The sequence below is a fragment of the Eucyclogobius newberryi genome, unplaced genomic scaffold (genome assembly GCF_026437365.1).
Source record: "Eucyclogobius newberryi isolate DKJ021-1_F unplaced genomic scaffold, fEucNew1.0.hap1 SCAF_19, whole genome shotgun sequence".
NCBI lineage: Eukaryota > Metazoa > Chordata > Actinopteri > Gobiiformes > Gobiidae > Eucyclogobius > Eucyclogobius newberryi.
In genome coordinates, this window is record NW_027315823.1 from 16,123,037 (window position 1) to 16,149,627 (window position 26,591).

The 26,591-nt window shown below is 41.0% G+C and overlaps 1 protein-coding gene across 1 annotated transcript in view; it reads left to right on the forward strand.

The window, feature by feature from the left end:
- Window positions 1-26,591, forward strand: part of cntn3b (contactin 3b) — a 68,718-nt gene that overhangs the window by 25,176 nt on the left and 16,951 nt on the right. The window contains exons 4-13 of the mRNA XM_072451893.1: window positions 790-965; window positions 5,666-5,764; window positions 10,151-10,354; window positions 14,521-14,623; window positions 15,350-15,534; window positions 16,032-16,168; window positions 20,410-20,539; window positions 21,407-21,557; window positions 23,586-23,713; window positions 24,320-24,495. Coding sequence (XP_072307994.1) covers window positions 790-965; window positions 5,666-5,764; window positions 10,151-10,354; window positions 14,521-14,623; window positions 15,350-15,534; window positions 16,032-16,168; window positions 20,410-20,539; window positions 21,407-21,557; window positions 23,586-23,713; window positions 24,320-24,495 — 1,489 coding nt within the window. The remainder of the gene's footprint in view (window positions 1-789; window positions 966-5,665; window positions 5,765-10,150; window positions 10,355-14,520; window positions 14,624-15,349; window positions 15,535-16,031; window positions 16,169-20,409; window positions 20,540-21,406; window positions 21,558-23,585; window positions 23,714-24,319; window positions 24,496-26,591) is intronic.

The window sequence follows — 26,591 nt, forward strand, 5'->3', positions numbered from 1 at the left end:
GAGTGTGCACGCTTGTACAAAATAGTGGAGGCACCTATTTTGCCGCGCTGCAGAGCATCCCTGTGTTAGCTGTGCATATGACTGAAATGATTTTCTTTGCACTCTTCTCTTAGGTCTGTTTTGTGATTTCTGTCATGTGTGTGTGATTTTAACGATTTTTTTCCTGTTGTGTGAAGCACTTTGAATTGCCTTGTGTATGAATTGTTCTCTACAAATAAACTTGCCATCTCGGTGTGTGTTAGCCGGTATAAGGTGATATTTCAGCACTTTTGTGATTGGTTCGATAATCAAAAATCAACTAATATGTTTGGACATATTTCTGTTGGATTAACACAGCCTTATCGGTATACTCCCAAAAATATGGAGATAATAATTTAGAGAATATCTTATTTACAGTGTACACCATTTTGTGAAAAAAGTGCCATCTTAGTTTTACTCCGACAATGCTTAAAAAATGTAACTATTTTGATGAAAAAAGAGAACCAAGAAAAAATCAATACCCTCCGCTGAATTTCTTGTGTGAATTTGGCCAAACTCATCAAAGATTTCACGCACACAAGTGAACAAGAAAGCGAAAGCTGTTGGTCTGTTAGTAACCTCGAACGCTGCTCTGTTCCTCTCTCCTCTCTGCGTGATGTGGGTGGACTGTTCAAATCGATGGTCTGATAAACAGTGTGTGTGTGTGTGTGTGTCTGTGTGTGTCTGTGTGTCTGTGTGTCTGTGTGTCTGTGTGTCTGTGTGTGCGTTTCCACGGAGGCTGAGCCACTGATTGTGTTTGCGTTTCTCCAGATGGTCACTAAACGGAACGCTCATCGATCTGGGGAATGACTACCGGCGTCACATGTCTGGGGGTAACCTGATCATTAGCAACCTGGACAGAGACCAAGACACGGGGATATACCAGTGCACCGCTTACAACACGTGGGGCACCATCGTCAGCCGCAGAGCCAGCCTGCAGTTTGCATGTAAGTTCTTTATGAAGATTGTTTACTATGCTTTACTGTTTTAAGGTGCTTTCCCAATTGAATTCTCACACTGCAAATTCACAATCATTGCGTTAATGTTGTGTCTTCCTCTCACATTGTTGTATTCAGTGGTTGGTATTTAAACCTTACTTGTCCCGTATGTTCACAAACCTTTTATGTGTTTAACCATTCATTCTCAGGATTGTAAGGTTTTACTACAGCTTTTTCAGGTTGGGAAGTGAAACTGGGGCGGACCACCCAAGCGCAGCCAATCAGAGCACTGCTTTTGGCTTTTACTTCCTGGTTGACAAGAAATAAAACACAGTCCTGCTTCTATGATATATTCTTTGGGGGAAAACACACAATTTAGATCAGGCACCCCAGCTTTAAGTAATTGAGTAAATCAATTGCCTATGAAGATTATCTGGGTCTTATGTTAGTGTGCGTCTTTCAATGTTACCCTTGTATATGTGCCACTATGTTTACACCAAATAGATGTATTGTCCCCGTTTCCCAACTCGAGAATATCAGAAAACAGAAAAGGCAGAAATAAGTATACATTTAAAGCCCTAGTATGTAACCTTTTGCCAGAAAATAAACCAAAATAAAAGCATGTTTTTTCATTTTGGTTGTTTTTATTGCACTGAAAAGCGTTGGATTCCATGCGTCCTAGGGTGGCTGTAAGCGGGTTTGTATTACCACAAACCTGAACGTTTCCATGGAAATGTTGTTCTTTTGGCAATACTTTGTCCCACAGTATTGCAAAAAACTTAACTATCTCCATGGAGAATATTCTGGAAAATGGTTTTAACTTTCTATTTCCATGGAATCATGCAGCTTTCCACCTCCAGAAAGTTGCATACTGTTAACTTGCATTACATTTTTCCACATTCCACACTTTCTTGATTTTAATGGCTGGTCTGTTTGTCTGATTGAGATGTAAAATGTAAAGGGACAAAGAAGATTGGCAGAAACTCCATTTATTTTTATAAAAGCCTCAAACGACAGCGTTGTCCAAACTTACACTTCCGAACCACTACACCATTCTCTATGAATGATTAGTGAATGATCAGCACTCCTAAAGTTTATAAGGTGGAGCAGACTGAACAGGCATGAGCAATAAGCCAGAGGCAGACTCCTGCTACAATGTCAGCCTAGTGCTTACAAGACAAAAACATGTTGGAATGCAGTGCTCGGTGCGGCCTACCTTGCACCGGCAGATAGTGAAGAGCCACCTATCTATCCTTGATCAAGCAGGCTGACTGTATTGATCTTGCCCTGAGGATAGAGAGCCTTTCCACTTCCTCTCAGGAGATGGACTGTCATTATCCCCACAGCCCAGTAATGAATCTCACTTGTGGGGGACAGGCGGAGGAGCAGTGCCTCTTGACATTTATGGTCTAGTCTAATGCACAGTGAGGCAGGGAGGTGGACGAGATGACCGTGGTTGATAAGTTGTGCTTCCATGTAATGAGGCTCACAGGCAAATGTACCGCCCGCTATCTGGAGCTGCCCATCTTCCAAATGTCACAACCTGTAGAAACAGGCTTCCACTGCTCACATGCAGTGTCTGGTAACTAGCTGTCATGCAGGGTACAGGAACGTGTTTTTGGTTTACATGGTATATGTAATGTTGGCTTAGAAAGGGCAAGTTGACTATATATTGCGTGGGCCAATTTCATTTAATTTGTTGTTTGTTTGTTGTTTGTCGGACCTATTCAAGACTTTGCTTGCACAGCTAGATGTCGTCAATTCTAACTAAAGAAGTACCAATCTAGATACATTCCGGTATTGTTATTGCTACTTTGACTTTAAGTATCTGCTGACAGACAATATCAAGAACAGCAAAACAGCTATTTTACTGTATGTGCAAATGGTCATTCATTATGAGACGTTCTGAGCCAAGGACAACCTGTAAATGGTCTAATTACGTCATTCAGCATTTTTATTCCTGGAAGCTGAAACCTGATACAAGTATCTGTGCATCCCTAATTTTGACAGTATCCATAGATGCAAAATTCTCCACTTGGTTAGACAATGCTAGAAAACCGTTTCATCATATATATGTAATTTATCTGGTCTCCTCACCAGTAAAATGTTAAAGAAGTTGATTTGTGCTCACTAGATTCTTACTAGTTCAGAAATCTCAATTTAAATGTTGTTAGATAAAATATAATGAAATATCAAAAGGTTTACACACTCAACAATGACTTTAAACAAGGCTTTGATCCCACCTAAATGTGGTCAATGGGTTGGTACCAGACCACACACCCTATATTATTCATAATTTGCATTTTTGCGGGCTAATACTGCCAGCTACAAGAAAGAAATATGAAGTAGTCAAGATTTAAAGGGCAGTAGTCACAGCCCTTTAAATCTCATTCCACTAGCTAAGTTGCTAAAGTGATTGGTACAGAGCAGCAAACACTGCATCTACTCATTTAAACGTCTATAGTTTTATACATGAACATTGCTGAAATAGGAATAATCTGACTGTTTCCAAGACACATTTGTACAGATACGCAGTAAAATTGTCATTGCTCTGACCAATTGTAGAGTTTCTTAAAACTGCCTCTCTGTAATCTCTGGCTGAGCTAGCTCAACAGAGGCTGTGCTTATGCAGGAATGGCCGCTGCTATATTGAGCTTTGCCCCGAGCTGTCCACGTTACAATGTATGGTCAGCTCACGCCAATGAAACCCATTACTCTTCTTCTCTCAAGGATTCAGAGAAGAAGATGGTACGGTCTCTTGCACTGAGCTATAGCCCCAGGATTGGCCCAAAATGAATCACATTTGTATTGCAATGAAAACTAAGAGAGTAGACTGCAATATTATTGATGAATATGGTAGCTAAAGATGTGGTATAACCGGGGGGAACATTTCAAGGCAAAAACATGAAACAGTACGTAAATAACAGTTGGGAACACTGGAGTGGCTATTTTGAGAACCTTCTATGTGTGTACGGAAATAATAATGGTCGAAAAACACAAACTGTGGGAATTGCGACTATAGCAAAAACAGTGTGCTTTGGTTTATTTATTTGAATCCATTAGCTGTAACCAAGGGCTGGATAATATTCTTGGGGTCTTTTTAAAAAATACACACACACACACACGCAGACACACACACACACACACACACACGCACACACACACACACACACACACACAGACACACAGACACACACACAGACACACACACAGACAGACACACACACGCACACACACAGACAGACACACACACACACACACATTTACACTTACACTTACACTTATATCTTGTATCTTATACTTGAAGAAAAGGTAATGATGTGATCAAACTGCTTTCAGAAGTATTTTGTATTAAACATTTAATAATACAACTTTATAATTCATTCATCATTCATCTGATGAAAGGGTTTCCCCGTGAGCAAATGTGGCTTTTTCACAAAAAAGCTCTTTTTCTGCTTGGCCTTTTACAATCAGAAGGACATCTCTGTCTTTAATTCATGTATATGTCGTCTCCTCCGGTGGCCCTCTGCTGTGTCCCGCCCTGACATGGCGGGTTCGACTCCATTGCGGTCACAAGAATCCCTCTCATTAATCTTAGCAACACTGTCCCACATTCTTCATAATCTCTCTCCTCCTAATTTCCCTTATCGGTCACAGCGACTTTCTTGTGTTGGTGTTTGGAGGGCTTTCTCCCGGCTGTTAGCCAGAGGGTGCAGACAGAGTGGCGAGGAGACTGCGGCATCCGTCACACAGACCGGGGGCCACTTTATCATCCCAGGTTTAGCTTTTGTCTGCCAGCGACTCTCATTCATTTGCAATGGATAAATTGTGCTGAGGGTATTGATGGGGAGGCTAATGCTTTTAAGTGCAAGATTACAGCACATTTAATAATGATGTCAGTTATTGCTGCTGGCACTGCAAACTGTCATTTGTCATGCACACTTTCCCCAGTTTGGGATGTAGAAATTCCTCTCTAGTTTTATTTTAGTTTAATCTCCTCCTTTTGCAAAGGAGGAAAGGAGGAAAAAACGCATTAATCTATTTCATCAGCAACCTTTTGAAACCAAACGGATGCAGTCAGGATGTGTCCCAGGGCGATCAATGATGACCTATTAAAGTCTCAACACTCCAAATGTAACTTCAAAAGCCTGTCTCTGTAAATCGTAGAAGGAAAATGTCCCATAGATCTAAATGCATCACCTCTTTTTAGTTCAATTTATTGGTTGAATGTGCACTGGAAACTCGACTGAAGTATACTAATGCAATGTGTAAAATGTAATACTTTATTTTCAGCGTTTCAGTTCATGAAAAGACACTTGAAACATTGCAGGGCAAAGCTTTGGGTCGGCTCTTCTAGTGAAAGTGCCTTTACTGAGCCTTTTTTGAGTATCACAGTAACCATTTTTAGATGATATTATGTAAATCCAACAGAAAACATGTCTTTAAACATATTAGTTCAATTGTCAGACAAATGTGAAATATTTGTGAAATTAATCAAATGCCGAAATATCAAATTATACCCTTATTTGAAAGTTTACAACAGAACCTTTATTTTTGTTCTACTACAGCTCTTTTTGTTGCATTTTTAAATATAAACTATACACTCAATGTCAACATTTTGCATATCTTCAAAACTACAATCATGATATAATGATTTGCTTTTGGTAGTAGAACCTGTCCTTACTTCTTTCTCCTCGTGTCCTCTCCAGACCTTGATACTTTCAAAACACAGATGGTGCGGAGTGCAGTGAATGTGCGTGAAGGCCAGGGCGTGGTTTTGCTTTGTGGACCACCTGCACACTCTGGTGGTAAGTTGATTACTTTATAAATAGTAAATGACTATGTATTCATGTTTGCGTGCTACATTTCTGTTTCCAAGTCAACATTGGATTGTGGATTATGGCCCTCTCCTGACCTAATCTGCTTGTGTTTCTCTTTGTGTCTTTAAAGGTGCCATAACATGCTTTTTTTTCCACGTTTCGTAGTCTATCCTAAGTGTATAATTGATAATAATAAGGGGGTTGTGCAACACCCTTAACATAATAGTTGAGTTGAGGGTGAGGGGGGATGGTGACGCGTGCTTGCCCTTATGACGCGGTCTTGCCCCACCGCCCGTTAGTTTGGAGATTCGAGGAAAGGAGATAGTCTGTACTATAGCTAAAAACTGCGGGAATCAATCAAAAAAACACTCTGGGTACATATATGAAGCACAAATAGCAATGTAAGAAGGTTAAAAGCTCTGAAAAGTCGATTTTGCATGTTATGGGACCTTTAATACACTTTTCACAGAACATATTCCTTGCTGTACAAAAACCTCTTTCACAGCGGTTTCTCTATATCCTGACTGAAGCTGATCGTTCCTTAAGTTGGTGAGCTTTAATAACAAACATGCCTCCACCCAAGCAAAACTGATGCTTTGATTGCTCATTGAAGAGGAAATAAAGATGTAGTGTCGGATTTAGCGCTCACAACGTGCACAGTCCAGACTGCTGTGTGTGTCTCACTGCTGTGCATGCTGGGACAACCAATTTAACTCACAAGAGAAAGGTTTGCTTTGTACAGCTGGTCTGTGGACTAATGGGTCAGAGCTGGGTGTGAAATGTAGTTTGACAGCGCTCCCCTTTTATACACTGCGTGTATTGTGATTGACCGTATTTTCAGAGGTGATAGAAAGTATAAGATGTCAGGTTGAATTTGCCCCATCTATATCCCCTCCCTCAATCTGATCTCGAGTGTATTTTGCAAGAACTCAGAGACAGTGTCCATGCCAAGGCTAATAACAATCATAGAAAAGGAAACCGAACTGTTTTGAAACCAATACTTTAAGGATTTCACATTGTGACAAAAGAAATACTGACAAAAACAGACAAAGGCTCCACTTTTGATAAAAATGTATTTTTATCTAATCACAACCGAGATTTGAAATCCAAATGATGTTGGATGTGACTTATGATTTGAAATCCAAAGCAATGTGTATCGATTTAAAAAAAAACATAGTCAGAACAGTGCAATGAACAAGCCTGAGACTCCAAAGCTAAACTCTAAAGTGCATCTACATAGTCAAATAATAGTATGATCACTTTTGCACAATTGCCTTGTTTAGTCTTTAAAAGTGAAAGAGTGTTTACGTGCCATTGTTACAGGTGTGCAGGTGTCATGATGCATGTCTGCGCCCTGTTACAGCAGCTTGTGCTTTGGAACAATGAGTTTCAGTCACAACAGAACAGTTTGGACTCACAGATGTGCCTGTCTGGGAGGAACTGTCTCCGCACTTGTACTTGGCTTAATTAGTTTGGAGATCTCACGATGACATTAGCTTATGCATTCAGGAAATAAACTAAACCGAAAGAGGATGTGAACAACATTTAGATTTACATCCACTTCGGTCTTTAATATGATCAGATTACTTAAAATGTATTGTTTTCTTTTTTTGCTTTGTTGCTTTGATATTTGGACTTAGTAGACAGTTCACTTTCACTTCTTTAGGTCAGTGAAACAGAGAAGGAGAAAATGTTACTGGGTGCGTTCTTGTAAAGGTTTAATGCCTCGTACCACAAATCTTTTACACTAATGGCATATCTCTGGGCTCCATTTTAGGCCCAGTTTTATTCTCAATTTAAATAAATAATCTTTGTGTTTATCCAGCTGATGATACGGTACTTTACTGTTGCTTCATCCTCACTTGGACGGGCCATTGAGTCGTCATAGTCTGCTCTCTCCATAGTGCCTCATCTCGATTGCAGTCTCTGAAGTTAGTGTTGAATTCAGACAAAATCAAAGCCATGTACATGTACTACCAGGTGATAGCCCTGATCACGACTTATAGGGTAACCCTATGGAGTTTATTTTTTAATTTTAAGTACGTTGGCTTTTACTACACAAAGAGCTCTCTTTTAAGGTTCACTTGCAAAAGATTTGTAACAGGTTGCGGTAAACCCATCACTGTGAATTGTACACCAGGGTGAGGCCCTCTTTTAGTCCTCGGAGGTTCACTCACTGGATGACTTTAGTTTATAAGACTATTTGTGGTTGTGCACCTTGTGCAAAGAGCTGAAGGTCATCATGCCCATCGCTCACGTGACTCATTGTTTGCTTGTCGGTTCCTCCAGGACAGACCGACTGGAGGAAGCAAGCTTTCGCCTGCAGCTTGGAACTCTTTTCAATAGACATTGGGGTTGTGTGAGCTGGTCTCACTAAGGGGTTTTTGCTTGATTAAAAAACAGCAAAAATAAGGAGAGAAACATCTGTGCTTTGATTACATTTTGCATTTAAAATGTCTCTTTTAAATGTGTTAACGCTTACATGATGTGTGTGCTGCTACTTTTCTTTTTCACCTTGCACCCTTGAAAAAGAAGTTTTGATCTCAATTTGTTTTTAAGTTAATATTATAAAACATTATGTGGCAATGAATTCAGTTGCCTGAGAAATTCTTGCCTGCCACATGCCAAAACAGCAAAATAGTTAACAAAATGTCACCCCTCAATATTCTCACCCCTTGCCAGGTTTTGCATTGCCAGAGCATCACATTTAGCAAAAACCTGTCTCTTCTGGTGCCAGTTGCTTTTGCATCTTCTGACAGGAATCGGTGTGTCGCTTCTCCAAAATTAAGGATATTGACTGTAGATTCATGATTATTATGTCCTAACCCATAGCACTGTGCAGAGGAGGTGTCATTTGACACCTGAGCATGAAGCGTGACCACTGACAACACAGAAAAGGTGTCAGTCGTCCAGATGGTGCATGTTCCAAATTAAAACACTATAATTAATGAACAACGTGTAGATTGTAAGCCAAATTATATCCACATTTAATTGATATCCACAATTAATTTATATCCACATTTAATTTATATCCACATTTAATTTATATTCACAAATTATATCCACATTTAATGTTCTTTCTTAAGTTTAATTCATTTGTCGTCTTTAAATGATAGCCTGTATTGTGTAATTTGTCCATGCTTTTTTTTTAGAACATACACACTTCAACAACATTTATTTTGGTGTGTGTGGTATGATCCCAGTGCTCCCAGGAACATCAACGAGGATGTGCCCAAGTCCATGATTTATACCTAGAGGTTTTTGTTACAACTGTATGCATCTTGTTATACATAATTATCTTAATTACTGCATGTGTTTTTGTTTTATTTGTTGTTTTTCATTTTTAAATGAAAAACATTAAATTCCAATCTATAATGTGCTGTCATACGTTCTTGTTCTCTACTTGGTCCAGCTCATTTCAGCTGCATAACTGACATGCTGACTGTGAACTCTGCTTTTTGCTTGGCTAATCAGAAGAGACTGTGCATCTGCTTAGCTGCACCGGGACCAAGGCCAAGGCCGTGGATCTGATGTCTGTCACTGCGTGCACCTTTTCACTTTTAGACCCTCGAGAAGTCTGTACCTTTAGCCTTAAGCAAAACAGCTGTGTGGCATTGCAGTTCTTAGCATCACATGGACTTACAAAACAGCACAGGATTTTTATGAGACTATTTAATGCCACAATAATAATAATACTAAACTTTCATCATAAATAGTTTTACTTTCTACAGCTTTGCCCTCTTGGATCCTCACAGTGGCACAGTGTGCCAAAATAAACAAATACAATGGAATAAATGACTTACTTGCTTATTGATGAGATATGTAACAGTCTTGTTTACTTTGATAATTCAGTTTAGCCTTATTAAGAAGTCTATCTCATTCAATTCAATGCTAGCATTATCTAATATTTAGGCTTGTTCTGAGAGTTCTAATGTTGTATACCTTCTTGGTTTATATAACCTCAATAACACTTATAACTGGCCAGCACTAAAGCAGCATAATTCCTATTTACTCCAATGTGTTATTATTATTTTGTGTGTTGAAATAGTCATATGATGTTGGTGAGCTTGGGGAGTTCAGAACGGCAGTGTCAGGGGAGGACCATGGACGCCCTTGAATGCATTTGTTTCGCTCTCTTTCCTGAAGTGAAGCGGATTCTTCTGCACTGATAGCTGTTTTGTGTGAATCTCTCAGTCCAAAGGAATCACCAATAAGTAAAGGAATATCGCAAGATATGCTAAAATATTAATACCACAGTGGGATCTGTTCTTTTCAGTTCATCTGGTACAGCCATCTATGCCTGATGTATCAAGTGTGCAAAAGTTGGGACTCAGCATGTATCAGTCCTCTCAATCTCTCTCATTTCACTTCTAGAGCTGACATTTGCTTGGATCTTCAACGAATACCCCTACTTTGTACAACAAGACAGTCGGCGCTTCATCTCCCAGGAGACGGGCAGCCTGTATATTGCCAAAGTGGAGCCGTCGGATGTGGGTAACTACACGTGTGTGGTGAACAACACAGTGACGAGGGAGAAGATGCTCAGCTCGCCAACACCGCTGGTCCTCAGAAGTGATGGTAGTTACTCTTCTTCTTCTAATCATGTCAACATTCATGTGGTGATGTGGGTTTTCAGTGTTTAAGGTAACATACTTGAAACAATACACAAGTTGTACCTAAATATTCACTCAAAAGACACCAATACATCACTAATATTCTGGTCATTTGCTTAGAATCATTGTCATCATGGTGGTGCAAGAGTACATCGACACTAAAACATGATTAGGGTTACTTTAAAACCTGTTTCCAACCACCAGGGCGCCGAGGCTCCAGTAGTCTATTATATCTATTCATGAGTTTTAGGCAAATTAGTTTTTCCTTATTTGAGTGATTTTGTGATTTTGCGCTATTGCTGTGACAATGTAGGACCATTGCGAGACCAAATGCTTCAAATCAGGAAGGAATCCATATGTCTGAAACCCATGAATATATACATAGGGCCTTACAAGTTACTAAGTGCTACCATGGCATGCTATATACCACGTTTTCCCCATAAAACACCTCTTCCAGCCATTGTACACCCAAAATGTAATAACTAATCATTCTGTGCGGTAGTGGAGGTCCAAAACAGGGTAAATCCTGGCATAGTTGGTCTCATTTTTGTCTAGACAAATCCACAATGTACACTTTAGGTCAAATAATGTCATTTTTTATTGTCAAAATGCTAATTTTAAAGGTCAGCCAAAAATAGACTTTCCTGTAAACTGTTTTCATTTATTATTATTTTTTGTTTTTGTTTTTACCTTTTACATTACACAAGTATTTTGGTCAAAGTATTCTATTTTAATCCCGGTAGATGTTTTAATTTGGCTCAATTACAAGAAAATAACACTAAAAATTATTGAGTAGTGTGTAACTATTTGTATTTGTATGCTGGGTGCAATTTGCTAACCCAGTGCTGCCACTTCCATTACGCACATAACGCTCAGTGCAGCAGCTGCACTTAAACGTGAGCCTACAGTAGACATAGTCTGTCTTTAGAGCTTTATCAATACAAACTATGACTCAAGTGTTGCCTCGCTGTTTACACGCAGTGAAAAAATCCTTTCAAAACTATTCTAACTTGAATATCTGTTTATCATATACACGCTGATCGGGATATCCCCATCGAAAGAAACACTCATTTGTGTTCTGCGCATGTTCTATACACAAGTCCTTTGAGTAGAGGACCTGTGACCATGGCGATACCCAAACACTTCACAGCACTACACTTTCGGAGCGAGAAGGAAACTAATCACTTCATGAGTGGACTGCGCACCTTCATCCAAAGTGCCCGGGGGGCTCTGGTGGATACGGGAAGCATGAATATGGATGACACAACTCCGGCTCCATTTTTAATTTCTGCATGTTCTCGCCTTCCATTAATGAATAACATAAGATACAGACTGTGCAGGACTGTTCAGTATCCACCGTGCTGCTGCTGCTGGTGCTGGTGCTGGTGCTGCTGCTGCTGCTGCTGCTGCTGCTGCTGCTGCTGCTGCTACTGCTCCTGCTGCTGCTCCTGCTGCTGCTGCCGCTGCCGCCGCTGCCGCCGCCGCCGCTGCTGCCGCTGCTGCTGCTGCTGCCGCTGCTGCTGCTCCTGCTGCTGCTCCTGCTGCTGCTGCTGCTGCTGCTGCTGCTGCTGCTGCTGCTCCTGCTACTGCTCCTGCTACTGCTCCTGCTGCTGCTGCTGCTCCTGCTGCTGCTGCCGCTGCTGCCGCTGCCGCCGCTGCTGCTGCTGCCGCTGCTACTGCTCCTGCTGCTGCTCCTGCTGCTGCTGCTGCTGCTGCTGCTGCTGCTGCTGCTCCTGCTGCTGCTCCTGCTGCTGCTGCTGCTGCTGCTCCTGCTGCTGCTGCCGCTGCTGCCGCTGCCGCCGCTGCTGCTGCTGCCGCTGCTACTGCTCCTGCTGCTGCTCCTGCTGCTGCTGCTGCTGCTGCTGCTGCTGCTACTGCTCCTGCTGCTGCTGCTGCTGCCGCTGCTGCTGCTCCTGCTGCTGCTGCTGCTGCTGCTGCTGCTACTGCTCCTGCTGCTGCTCCTGCTGCTGCTGCTGCTGCTGCTGCCGCTGCTGCTGCTGCTGCTGCTGCTGCTACTGCTCCTGCTGCTGCTCCTGCTGCTGCTGCTGCTGCTGCTGCTGCTGCCGCTGCTACTGCTCCTGCTGCTGCTGCTGCTACTGCTCCTGCTGCTGCTCCTGCTGCTGCTGCTGCTGCTGCTGCCGCTGCTACTGCTCCTGCTGCTGCTGCTGCTGCTGCTGCTGCTGCTGCTGCTGCTGCTGCTACTGCTCCTGCTGCTGCTCCTGCTGCTGCTGCTGCTGCTGCTGCTGCTGCTACTGCTCCTGCTGCTGCTCCTGCTGCTGCTGCCGCTGCTGCCGCTGCCGCCGCCGCCGCTGCTACTGCTCCTGCTGCTGCTCCTGCTGCTGCTGCTGCTGCTGCTGCTGCTCCTGCTACTGCTCCTGCTACTGCTCCTGCTGCTGCTGCTGCTCCTGCTGCTGCTGCCGCTGCTGCCGCTGCCGCCGCTGCCGCCGCTGCTGCTGCTGCTGCTGCTGCCGCTGCTACTGCTCCTGCTGCTGCTCCTGCTGCTGCTGCTGCTGCTGCTGCTGCTCCTGCTACTGCTCCTGCTACTGCTCCTGCTGCTGCTGCTGCTGCTGCTGCCGCTGCTGCCGCTGCCGCCGCCGCCGCCGCTGCTGCTGCCGCTGCTGCTGCTGCCGCTCCTGCTGCTGCTGCTGCTGCTGCTGCTGCTGCTGCTGCTGCTGCTGCTGCTGCTGCTGCTGCTGCTGCTGCTCCTGCTGCTGCTGCTCCTGCTGCTGTTGTTGTTGTTGTGTTTGGATACAGGAAGTAAAAGCAAAATATACACGTATTTGCGTCATGACGTTCTCTGTGAGTTGAAACGTTTTCCGTGCATCAAGGTTTGGGTCGGGATATCCCATACCATGTACACAGGAGTAACTGTGTAAACACATGTAAACGTGTTATTCTGAATGTGACCTTAACCCGAATAGTGACGGCATATCAGTGTCTTCTCCAGGCCGCCAGAGAATTAACCTGTGGCTGCCAGTGACATTTTTTATAACTAGGCTCACACTAGATTGATATGTGTCCATCCATCCATTTTTTTTAGAATCCGCCTGATATTCACGAAAAAGTAATCCAATCAGGATCTGAATTTGGATGCTCTGAAATTCATAGACACGTTTAGCGCATTTGAGATGCTGCATTTGACACCTTTATAAATAATGTCACGACCCCAGGAGGTGCCGTGTTTATTTAATTGTGTGGTGAATGTGGGTATGTGGAGTTATTTTCTTTTGTTGTCCACTACACCTCACCTTACAATACTCCCACATACCCTGCTCATGCATTTACACAAACATTCTGCCTCCTCCTGACATCAGTTTGTGTTTTATGTTGGGCTCAGAGCAGGGTAGCATATGGCTTGAAAGACTTTTGAGACACTTTTTCTTTTGAGAAATAGTGCAGTTTAAAAAGTATTTTTTGTGCAGATCAAAAGAGATCAAGCTTGCCAATAAACACTATTCAGAAAATTGAAAACCGAATGGTTCACCTTAATTTCCTTAGTCACCTCTTTTAAAATGGTTGGCAAAAAGAAATTCAAAATAACATGTCCTTGAGATGGAATCGGCTCACCACACATCATGGTGCTCTTTTAATTTATTTTTCTAATCCTTTTCGTCGGGTTAAGTATTTGTGTAGGAGCAGTAATAACTTTCTACAGGAAGTCCTTTGACAAAAGTTCAAAAAAAAGTTCAAAAACGTAACATAATTATTTCAGATGATTCCGTCCAATTGTTTAATCTCCTAAAAAATGTCTTGTATCTACTGTAAATATACCTTTCCAAACCCTTCCATAAACCAACACAAACTTTTAATTAGGGGTGCAAAAGCTCCTTCAGCTGCAAAACTCTCCCGTGTAGGTGATGAATATAAATAAAGTCATAAATGAAGTCAGATGGCACAGGTAATAAATCTGCTCCGAGCAATCCCTCTTGATGAGCTGCCTGAATCTTTTATAAGCTCTCTTTGATTTCTTGTCTCCAGCCGTGTCCCTGCAGTGGTCACAGATGCTGAGTGCTCATAAAGACTTGACCTCTTTGGAGCCGTGCTACCGGGCCGCTTTGATCCAGTGTGGCGCTCTGTGTGCTGTTAATCATTCATGTCCAATCCTTGTCGTCGCCCCTCTGTCTTTTGTAGGCGTAATGGGAGAGTACGAACCCAAAATTGAGGTCCATTTTCCCGACTCGGTTCCTGCTGCGAAGGAGTCTGTGGTCAAACTGGAATGTTTTGCCTTGGGAAAGTAAGTCTGCGTTCATGTTATTTGTTTGTCACTATAGACACGTTGAATGGGTGTTTCAGGCCACATTCGGACATTTATACTTTGAATTAAATATGTATTATGTAGGTTTTTCTGGTGTCTTCATGAAGATGTTATAGTTTTGCCTGGAATGTTCCATAGTTTGCATTTAACATAGCGGGGGAAAGTGACAAAGTACAGTAATTAAGTAAGTGACATTTAGGTATCTGTACTTTACTCAAGTCATTTTACTGTAGATCATTTTGACTTCTAACTCACTGCAATTGAGGGTATGTGTGCTTTCTACTCCTCTACTTTCTTTACTGGTCTAAGTACTTTTTAATGGTTTGAGCAGTTATTTTTAGCATGTTCCTGGTGATATTCTGCATAAATAGTTCAAGAGAATACAAATAATTGAAAAAAACAGCACAACTCTGTTTAAAATCTCTAATCTGACTCTTTTACCAAAATCTGTGTGAAATTCTACTGACATACATGTAAGGGCTCATGCATGTTCAATATCATTCTGATGGGGGAGGAGAACAGGAGCATGAAAAATCAAAGTACGGGTACTCTGAAACGACTGTGATCACAGCCTGTCTCGCCCCAGAACACCAGAACAATACCTGAACAACCGTCTGACTGTAGCTCCTCCTGCTGTGTTTAATCGCACTTTGATGACTAGTGACAGGTGCCATCATGGGATGTTTTTCTTTTTTTGTTTCACAGCCCTGTTCCAGAAATCAGCTGGAGGAGAACCAGCGGAGTTCCGTTCCCCAGCAAAGTCAAAATGAAAAACTCACACGGAGTCCTTGAAATACCAAATTTTCAACAGGAAGATGCAGGAACCTATGAATGTGTTGCAGAGAACCGACGGGGGAAGAATGCAGCAAGGGGTCGGCTCTCATTTCATGGTGGGTGAAACCAATTCCAACAGAATTAGGTTAGGTTAACATAATATGAAAAATAATAATAATAACATTCATGTTTTTATTTGGTTTGATCAAGGTTTTTAAAAGTCTACATGAAAAACTAAAGTGAAGGACAGTCAGTAGGGGTTAATAATTAATCAAATTACTATTAACTGCATGTTTTGAGCATAACATATAGTTTTATATATACCAAGGTACCTTGTTATTCGACATGTATTGGACATTTGAATTGGACATTTAAAAGCAGGTGATAGAGTAGTTCTGTTTCTTCTACGTATCATCACAAAAATATAATACTCACCAAACTAACTGGGTTGGACAGTAACTTTAGGGACAAAACATTTACCAAAATCCTTCTTTTTGAAGTCAAACTTAGATATTTGCTTGTCTTCGGGAGCTGTGATAAGGCTGCACTAATCCAGTCAGGCTGGAATTAAAAACACATGTTTGAAAAAGGTAATCCTCTCATTTGCGTTCAGCTAAACCTCACTGGCTGCAGACCATAGACGACACAGCTCTGTCCATCGAGCAGAACCTGTTCTGGGAGTGTAAGGCCACCGGGAAGCCCAAACCCTCCTACAGCTGGCTCAGGGACGGGCAGCCACTTTCAACAGAGGTATTATTGTGTTTCATTTGGTCGTCCCTTTCAGTTACGTATGCGCTGCTATTAAATCCTATCCACTGCATCATCTTCACTCCGTCTAACTTTATGTCCTCCACTCCTTTGTTTTTCCTTTACTACAGCCAATACTGTCTTTTGTATTTTTTACATTTGAAATTGTATCCATTCTTACCTGAGATGATCTAGATTCTACCTAAATACAGCCCTGCCTCAGCTTTCCTTCTCATCTACCTTATAAAAGAGGCATGTTTCAATTTCTCACTTCTCACATTAGCATAAGCACAATTGAAATATATATATGAAGTTGTTTTTTCCTCACGTTTACCACATTTGAATAGCAGAGTTGTTCTAAATTAAACCTTGATGAAGCTAACACAGCCAGTTAAAGCTTTTAATTTCATAAAGGCTGTCAAAAATTAAGTGAATTAAAAGCCTTTAAAAACAGAATTTCACATCCTTACTAAATATTATCAGTACATATGCACTGGGAAAAGGGATTTAGAAGAAGAAAAAAATCACATTCATATATTTTAAATAAGTCTAAATGGAGAATGGCAAAGAAAGAAGTGCATGATTTTTTGTAATCTTTTGTTTGAAAAATGTAGTCCTTTCATTCCTTGTAGTTCTAGTGTCTATTGTTTTATATCAGAACTCATGTCATTTCAACAGGCAACAAATGAACTGCTGCAACGAACAACGGGATATTAATGAGTGTGAAGAGACAAGCAGGATATGTTGCTGCAGCTTCATTTTGTTCCTTTTAATTGTTCAATTTACAATTTGATTGTCACTGTATGCTTAGTTTTGTGCTAAAAATCTCTCGCCCTTGAGCTCCCATCATTGATAAAGTTCAAAAGAACTATTAAAATATAGAATTACTGTTGGTAAAGTGCTTCTCACATAATTAATTATGTTTTAACACTGAATTAATACTTTTGCGTAAAATCTTTAAATTAAGTTTAGTGGACAGTGAGACATCTTTTTCCCAATTTGGTCAAGTAATAATAGTTCTAGTAATTAGTCTCCATTTGGATCAGTGGATTAGTATTTTAGAGCTCTTTATTGTTGCAATTTTAAAATGAAATGCCACATAAATTAAGTAAGTTCTTAATTTAATTACTTTTTAAAATATAAATAGATAAAATGGCCGATTCCATTTTAAAGTTTTTTTAATTTGATGAAAATTGAATAGAGAAATGAATGTTCCTGACAATTTCCATGTGTACAAAGTCATGGCTTACATTCAAAGGAGTAGCTTTACGTGGGACTGGTGCAGACATGTCCCCACCAATGTTGAGCTGACAGGAGACAGTCCCCCCCACATTTACTATGTCCCCTGCAGAGGCGCCTCGTGTCCAAACAGCAGGATTGCTTTTATTTTCTCCAGTGTGTGCGATTGATAAATGATACACGTGTTGATAAGCAGAGCAGGTGCTTGTAAAAAGGGCCGTCCATCAATTGCGCATCTCCAGCAGCGGTACTTTCATTTGTGTTAAATTACCTTATAAAATGCCCCTAGTGGATTAATTCAATGGAGTGAGTCTACGCAGGTACGCTGTATAATCAATAGAAGTGCGGCTGGATTTGCGACCATGCGCTGATCACTGATGCTTAACAATTACACCCACGGGACCTTTGTGCTTTTATTCATTTAGAAACCTGCACAAACTTTACATCACTCCTTTCCCTGCAGTCACCTCTCTGAGCGCTTTGTTGAGGTGTCACTTGTCCTTTTTCTTTTTCCATTTTTTGGCGCAGACAGCGAGCAGTAGACTGGGTTCAGGAGCAGACTCGAAAAAAAATGATGCGCCAGCGAATCAGGGCAACTGGGAACAAATAACACCCATTCAGCCTGGTTCTACAGGCGCTACGCTACAAATTGTTTATTTCATACAGTATTCACTGAAAAAGGGGGAAAAAGGTGAATGAATTAAACTAGATGGGAGTGAGCTGGAACACAAGGAGTGAGTAGGTGCTGGTACAAGGGGAGTGAGCAGGGGCTGGTACAAGGGGAGTGAGCAGGGGCTGGTACAAGGGGAGTGAGCTGGGGCTGGTACAAGGGGAGTGAGCAGGGGCTGGTACAAGGGGAGTGAGCAGGGGCTGGGACAAGGGGAGTGAGCTGGGGCTGGTACAAGGGTAGTGAGCTGGAATAAGGGGAGTGAACAGGTGCTGGTACAAGGAAAGTGAGCAGGGGCTGGTACAAGGGGAGTGAGCAGGGGCTGGTACAAGGGGAGTGAGCAGGGGCTGGTACAAGGGGAGTGAGCAGGGGCTGGTACAAGGGGAGTGAGCAGGGGCTGGTACAAGGGGAGTGAGCAGGGGCTGGTACAAGGGGAGTGAGCAGGGGCTGGTACAAGGGGAGTGAGCTGGAATAAGGGGAGTGAACAGGTGCTGGTACAAGGAAAGTGAGCAGGGGCTGGTACAAGGGGAGTGAGCAGGGGCTGGTACAAGGGGAGTGAGCAGGGGCTGGTACAAGGGGAGTGAGCTGGAATAAGGGGAGTGAACAGGTGCTGGTACAAGGGGAGTGAGCAGGGGCTGGTACAAGGGGAGTGAGCAGGGGCTGGTACAAGGGGAGTGAGCTGGTACAAGGGGAGTGAGCAGGGGCTGGTACAAGGGGAGTGAGCAGGGGCTGGTACAGTGACCTGTTAAAATATACATTTAAATATAAAACTGGAAATCACATCTGATTTTGTCAAAATTTTCTCCGAGACCACCCACCTGACCCCAAAACAAAAATGTCCCCACCAACTCTGAATACAAAGTCACGCCCTTGCATACATTGACTCATCAAATTATTGCTTTACAAGTTCTAACCACACGGGAAAGTTGATAGCAGGGTTCAGAATAAGCGGTATCGCATCGCAAAATGCGACGTAATTTCTCTCAAATGCGATGCATTCGTCATAAAAAAGTGCTTTTGTATCGCAGCTTTTGCGATATTTACATGTGTGTTCAATTGTATCACCAAAGCGCCTAAAAGTACTGATCACACGTCAATCGATCGTCAATAATGGCCTGACACATGTAGGACGCTGTGTTGTCATGACAAGTCCCGCTGCTGTCACAGATCGCGAGTCTGAAAGTGGGAGGAGCCACGTGCTGTAAAGTTAGCGTCACAGATTCAGACTTCCGAGGTCAATAGCTCCTAAATGCAAACGACTTTGCAGATCATTCACAGCCAAAATATTCATATTTACACTGCCAAGTGACACAACCTCGTTTTTAACAATCAGCTGCGTATTTTGGGCGCAGCGAATTACACTGATCTGAATGTGCAGCCAGAGCAGAGACGAGAGTACTTAGGGACCGTCATCAAGTAGAAAAACGAAAAATGGAATGGAACGTCAAATAGAGCGGTACAATTTGAATAACATAAAATACACCACGACGGACGCCACAGCAACCTTTATTTTTCCATCAGAAGCTTAATACATGTTTTTTGTGAGTGTAATGACAATTAATATGTAAATGAGACTCCTGCAAATAGTCATCTGATTGATGATGATATGGAAGAAAGTTGTAAATAAGGCCATCTGACTTTGTGTTGATTAATTTGTTCAACGATTAATTTTATTTGCAAGTTTTATTTAAAGAAAAAATGTTTAAAAAGTTAATTTGTTAAGAGTTTTCTTTAACAGAATGTTTAATAAAATGATCGTGTTATATCAATGGAAAATATTGATTGTTAGTCACTTTCGTGTTTTTTTTTCGAATTTCGAAAAATTAACGGATTGTTTAGCAGCACCGCTATACAAGTGAAAATCCTTAATCTGAGCCCTGGATAGATGTTGGTATATGAAAAAATAGGTTAATTTAAGTTAATTTAAGTTTAAGTGATCTCTGGGCAAACATTTCTCCTGCAGTTTCTCTGCAGGAGAAATGTGTTTGTCAAAGTGAGAATCACAGCAAGTTCTCATCTGTTCTGTCATTGTGCCTTTTCAACACGACAACCAAACAAAACAAACATATTTTTCATTCACTCCTGCTGTTGTCAGTTTTGTTTTTCTTCTGTGCATGTGCAATACCAGTTACCAATTTCAACCACTTTCTCCTCACAAAATTTATTAGAACGAAGCTCTCCAATTTGCAGTTTTTTTTCCCTTTTCCCCCTTTCAATTTCACATTCCTCTCCCGCTGCTGTCCTCCCTTCATGGTGCACCAGTAATTGCTGCTGTGCCTTTGGACATAATAGACTGGCCTTGCCATGGATATACCATATGTTTGTCTCTCCTCAACAGGGTCAGTTGCAAATCGAAAACGGAGCACTTTCCATTACTGCGCTCAACCTGTCAGACTCTGGGATGTATCAATGTGTGGCTGAAAACAAGCACGGCATTATCTATTCCAGCGCACAGCTAATGGTGCTAGGTAAGACCTTCATACCTTATATACCGAATGTTTTAAGTGCAAAAGGGGACATGGGTGGTGTTTGAAAATATGCATTTAATTATTACTTTAATTGAAATATGGAATATGGTTTTCATATATAAAAATACTAAGCTCCCAATCCCCATGTAGTTAGAGGAACCATCCAGTCTCCTATGCTTGCGTTCACACAATGACAGTGGCTCAATGTGGGTCTAACTGGCTTTAAATATGTATTTTAACATAGCATTTCTATGTATCAAATGGGGACTGGAACAAAAAAAATACCAGGAACTGAAAAAAGCTCCTGGACTGAAAACCCCTTAAATGACAAATTTAATTTAAGCGTAAAATATGCTTTGACACTGGAATGTGATGATAGATGTGACCAATTCAGCAATGAGAAGTCTTGTATAATAACACTCCTGCTGGCTAGTTTGTATGTGGTTATTTAAATTCTCAGCACACAAAGAAACCTGGAGTTGTCCCAGACTAAGATCGCACAGTAATTGGAATGTAATCAAGTACTCCGTGTTCCCTTGTTGCTTTCATTTTATGTTCCAAAAATTAGTCACAGGATTATCTCAATTTCCATGTGCCGTTTTGCAAGCCAATCCCAATTTCTGTTTTGCTAATGTAATAGGCCACATGTAAAGTATGCACAACTAAACTAGTAGTCATGTTAGTCAAATAAATGTATTCATGGCTAAATTAATGTATTGGTCATTGTGAGAGGCGACATGTGATCACAGTCATATGAATGGAATCACTGACACTAATGAACGCTGAAGGAGGGCTAATATTGCTATGTATTGCTCAATCGTTATACATTATGCCTTTAACACTTGTCTTTTCTCTCCCGCTGCGCAGCGTCACCACCCAGTTTCTCCAAAAGTCCATTGAAGGCCCTTTTAAAAGCCCGCTCAGGCAGTACAGTCACTCTGGAATGCAAGCCCCAGGCTGCGCCCCCAGCAATTAGTCTGTGGAAGAAAGGCAGCGAGATTCTGCAGCGCAGCGAGAGGTGGGATGTGTGGCAGGGTGGATATTACACTCAAATTTCATTCCCGATTGTTGCAACAGAACTGTTTGAATAGCACATTTGACATTTGTGCTCATGCATAAAGAGAAAGACTAATGAACATATTAAGAAACACAAGACAGCACCCACTGAGAAAGTGGCACATTACTAATGCACAAAACTGTGAGGAAAACAGCTAGCTGTAAATTCAGATTGTAGAGAACCATGCAATTTTTCATGTTTTGACACTTACATTTTGATTTTCTTATATTCTGCTAAGTGCTCTTTGAGGCATGGAAAAATGTAAAAGAAATATACATTAAATTAACAACAACAAAAGTAGCTACACATTTTCATTTTCAGTAATAATTGCAAATAGCCTTGTATAATGTGGAGAAAGATACAATAATTAATTTTATTAATTATTATTATTTATAAAATATGTGTTATTGTTCCACTCTATTTTTTCACTCTTCTTTTTTTCTGAGGATTTTGAGGAGCGCGTAGGCTTTATTCTACAAGACAGTGTAGCGTGAAATAGGAATCAGACTAAGGAATGATTTGCAACAAATTGTCAAGATCACACGTTTTGTAAATCCACAAAAATTCAAAAGCTTGATTAAAAGGAACATGTTTTAAGATTTGATTTAAAATTAAGAGAAAACTCCTGCACACTGTCTTGTTTCAAGGTGAAATGTTTATTCAGCGTATGCTTTTGAACATGATGTGCGCAGCACCATCGCCACGATAGCAATGACCCACTCAACTATGCATGTGATATCTAAAATATTTACGAAAAAGAAAGATGAGTGTTTGTACAATATCCAGAATGTCTGCATGCAGAATGAAGAAGAAATGTTTTTTTCCAGCAGCTGCTATAAGAAGTGTACTTTATTGTGAAATAAAATAGAGCATGATTCATCCAATCACTGGCGCCGGCCACCACAAAGTAGTCTCAGATACTTGAAAGAGCCGAGACTTAATTGAGGACACAAACAATGAGCAAACTGACTAAATGTAGTGTTTCATTTACATTTTTCATGTATTTTTTCTCTGATTTGAGTGATTTTTACTATGGCTGATGCTATTTTAGAGCGTAGCAACGGCATTACTTTATTTACTAAGATATACCGTAGTCACACCGGACATAGTGTTTGTGTTGCAGCAAAGTCATGCAGATGGAGCAGATTTAATTTAGCTAGACCTCAGCCATCAGTCCTTGAGATTGCCTTCCACAATGTTGTTATCAAGGCACTTTGTTTACACACTGTACATAAGTTGGAGTATAAATTGACGATGATACATGTAAAAACAATAACGCTGAATTGCAATTTAAATTTACATACACAGTGTGAAAGATGCACAGGACATGAATATACAAAGCCACACTGGTCCAAAATGTTTATTCCATCATTTATTTTACAAATCTAGTCATGAAAAAGTAGTACCACTGCAAACAAAACTCCTTACATCTCTGAAGCTCTGATCACCTGACTGGAGTTCACATTCTACTGCTGTATGCCATGTGTCTGCCCTTCACTAATGTGTTGGTCTTTTAGTAAACATTTAGTGAGTGCACTGTGTTCTCACCATCACGGCTTCTTTCTGACCTCAACAACGCTAAGACGCTGTTTGTGAAATGTTCACTAAAATGTCCCTTGCTTATCCCCTCTAATGCAAGGTCAGCCTCTTTGCTCTCAAGCCACATGTTTTCGTTTTACTTTTATATTGCACACATCTGTCTGCACAAACAAAAGACCACTGTATTGGAAAAGCCTTTTAGAATCTGACAATCAATGTGAGGTAATAGAAGGTTCTATACAGTAATAATAGTCCAGGTTGGTTTATTTAGAATTACTGGTAGGTGGTAGATCACTTCTCCCTGCACCCAGAAAATGTGTTTTCACAAATAAGAGGATATTATCCTCCACTATTGATTTTTTTATGGTACGTTGACAATGTTATTGTCAACGTACCATAAGTTCCAGTTTGTGCCCTTGTTTAAACTTTAGCCATTTTTTGTTCTTTTAGAATCACAGTGCTGCCCAATGGAACATTACAGATTGCCAATTTGACCAAGCAAGATGCAGGAAGCTACACGTGTGTCGCCAAGAACCAGTTTGGAATGGCCACCACTACAGGAAAGCTAATTATAACAGGTGAGTCATTCAAATGTCTCGCTCACACAAATATATTATTGGTTTGATTCCAATCTCTTGGACCAGCTTGGACCTTTTTAAGCAAATGAAGTAATTAAGGGCATTCAACAGTAGCTTTAGTTTTTTGAGTGGATTGACAAGGAGGCTAGTTAAAATAAATGCAATATTATTATTAATATAAGCAACTGCATTTAGGGATATTTCACTTGGGTATTTATTCTTTCTAGTATTGCTGTATATTGATACCCATTTCAGTTGCATGTCAGCTTTAATAAAATAAAGCAACATTCTCTGTTATGTATTATTCAGACTGCTCTCTGTGGACAGGTGACAGCGCTTTTTAATAAAAACACCTGTAATGTAAGAAATACAAAATAGAGAAGGTTAATGCTGTACTATGGAATATTCTAGGCTTTTCCACCAGAAAAATGACATTGTACACCTTTAAGTTGGTAATTGAAAATACTGAATTAGAACCTCCTCATTAATAGCTGGGAGACGGATTAAGTTGAAGTGGGTTGTTAGTCGGAGAGGTCAGCTCCGAGCTTAAGGTTCCTGTGGTGTGAGTGTATTAAGATGCAAACTGTTCTGTCTCGTCTGTTCCAGAGCCCACCAGAATCACCATGAGGCCCACTAACACAGAGATTATCGTTGGCGAGAGCATCGTGTTGCCGTGCCAGATCGCCTGTGATCCTGCCCTGGATGTCACCTTCTCATGGGCATTCAATGGACAGCTCATCGACTTCCAACACGACAGTGACCATTTTGAGCGCGTCGGTGGGGTGAGTCATCTCCAACCATTACATTGTGCAACTTTGGGTAATATTCTGGTATTATTTGTTTAATGCAAAGTTCTATAATGAGGATAGCAACCTAAGACTTCAGACTTTAAAAGTGCAAAATCAGAATAATAAAGTTAACAATGACATTTCTGGTGTTATGTACTATGTAACTTTTCTGGTGGAGGGTCTGCCACATGCTGGTTATTGTTTCACCTAGAATGTTCCTCAGTATGCAATTAATAATGAAAGACTATCAGAATACCACTCCGCATGTATGTTTTGGAGGATTTTCAGTTTTCTCGCTGGGCTGAGGTTGAAGGATGGCGGTGGTATTAAGATCACCGTGCGAGCGCCGTAGGTGACGCAAGCAAAAAGTACTACGCCGCTCGCACGGTGATCTTAATATCATTATCATCTTGAACTTTTGGGCATGGCGGTGACAAGCCGATGCATGACGGCCCACCATGCTAAAACCCCTCAGCGAGAGTTTTTACTGAAACATACGCAAAACAGTGGACCATTTCAGGCAAAGCAATAACATCCCATGTGGACAAGCAGGTGGCATAAGCCCCACCAGAAAAGTTTCATAGTGAACTTCACCCAGCTTTGAATGGACAACTGTACATTTCAAGATCACTCTCCTTTCTTGTTAATAAAGTAATATTATCTTTTTCAACTGTTTATTCTGACACCTGTAATGAAATGTACATATTTTTAGAATACCATTCAAAAATCATGCACAGAAAAGTATTTAGTTGGCTGGCATGCACCAAGGGCACCGTGAAACGTCCTTTAGAATTTGAAGCGGCTGCTTTGAAATACTAATACGTGATGAGTCTTTGTTGAATATTTGTAGTCAATTGTTGAAAACCAAAAAAGAGAATAATTGCCAGTCATTTTACATATTAAACAGACTTCTGACTTCATTAATGAAATGACTAATGGCATTGAAATGTGAATATAATGAATAAGAATGCTATAGTTTCAGTCTGTTAATGCTGTCCGGGGAGATTATCTAGCCCTTACCCCACAGCAGTTTATGAATTGATTAACATAATTAAAGCAAAACCACCTCATCACTTCCCGTGTGCCAAGGCAGGTTGGCATCTTATAATGGTGTGCGCTCAGACATGCCAGGTGGTGTCTGCTAGTGTGACACTGGCCACGTTGTGTGCTAAAATTGGAGGGGACATAAAACCAGAAGCAGGGAGCATTTGTTGCATGCTGTAAGGCTTTGGTTAGGTGGTATTTGTTCAGGCTGTGAGGGCTCAGGTGTTTGGAACACGTCCACAGGTAGAGCACAGCCGGGTGAGGCTATGATCACTGTCTTCTGATGCGATCTGCTCTGACTGCGGCAGCTCCAGGTCACTCTTTAGCTCTTCACAAGCTTGTCAGCTTGCGACAGAAGGCTCGGCTGGTTTCAACCTAAAGAGCAAATGTATCTGTAGGTTAGGAAATCATGTGCTCCAAATGGCAGTTTTCAATGGGTGTTATTTATTCTGATTTGAATGTGCAATTTTAATTGGAAAAACTATACTTGTATACTTGAATTATTTTTAGTTGTGGCAGAGTGATTATAGTACAATCTTGTTGAGTAAGGATATGCTGAATCAATTGCAGAAGTGACCATCAAAACAAAACAAAAAAAAGCCAACTGTTTCTCACGTGCATTTCAAATACAACAAATTAGAAACACAAAGTGCAAGTTCTTTACATGCAGTTCATCTTGTTGATCTTTGTATATGTAAGTGTAGAAAGTTATCTGTGGTCAATAATGCCGAACTCCATGAAAAATTCACTGAAATTCTCAACACTGCAAAAAATTTAACAATCACTATGTCAGTATTTAATTTCCATCTAAGTGAGTTTAAAACATTCTCTGTTCTTTGGAGAAGATTAGTAAAGCAATCTTGTGTTCTCTGCAAAAATGTGCTGCAGAATTCTCATCTTAATTGGATCTTGTTAGCAATCGGACCCCATCTGCTGTCACTCTCCCTCAGATGATGAGTATGATCCAGTGTATTTTGTGTCAATATTTTCTGCCATGGTGTGGTTTCCATTCTGTAAGTAAGGAGATCATATCACTTTTTTGTTGC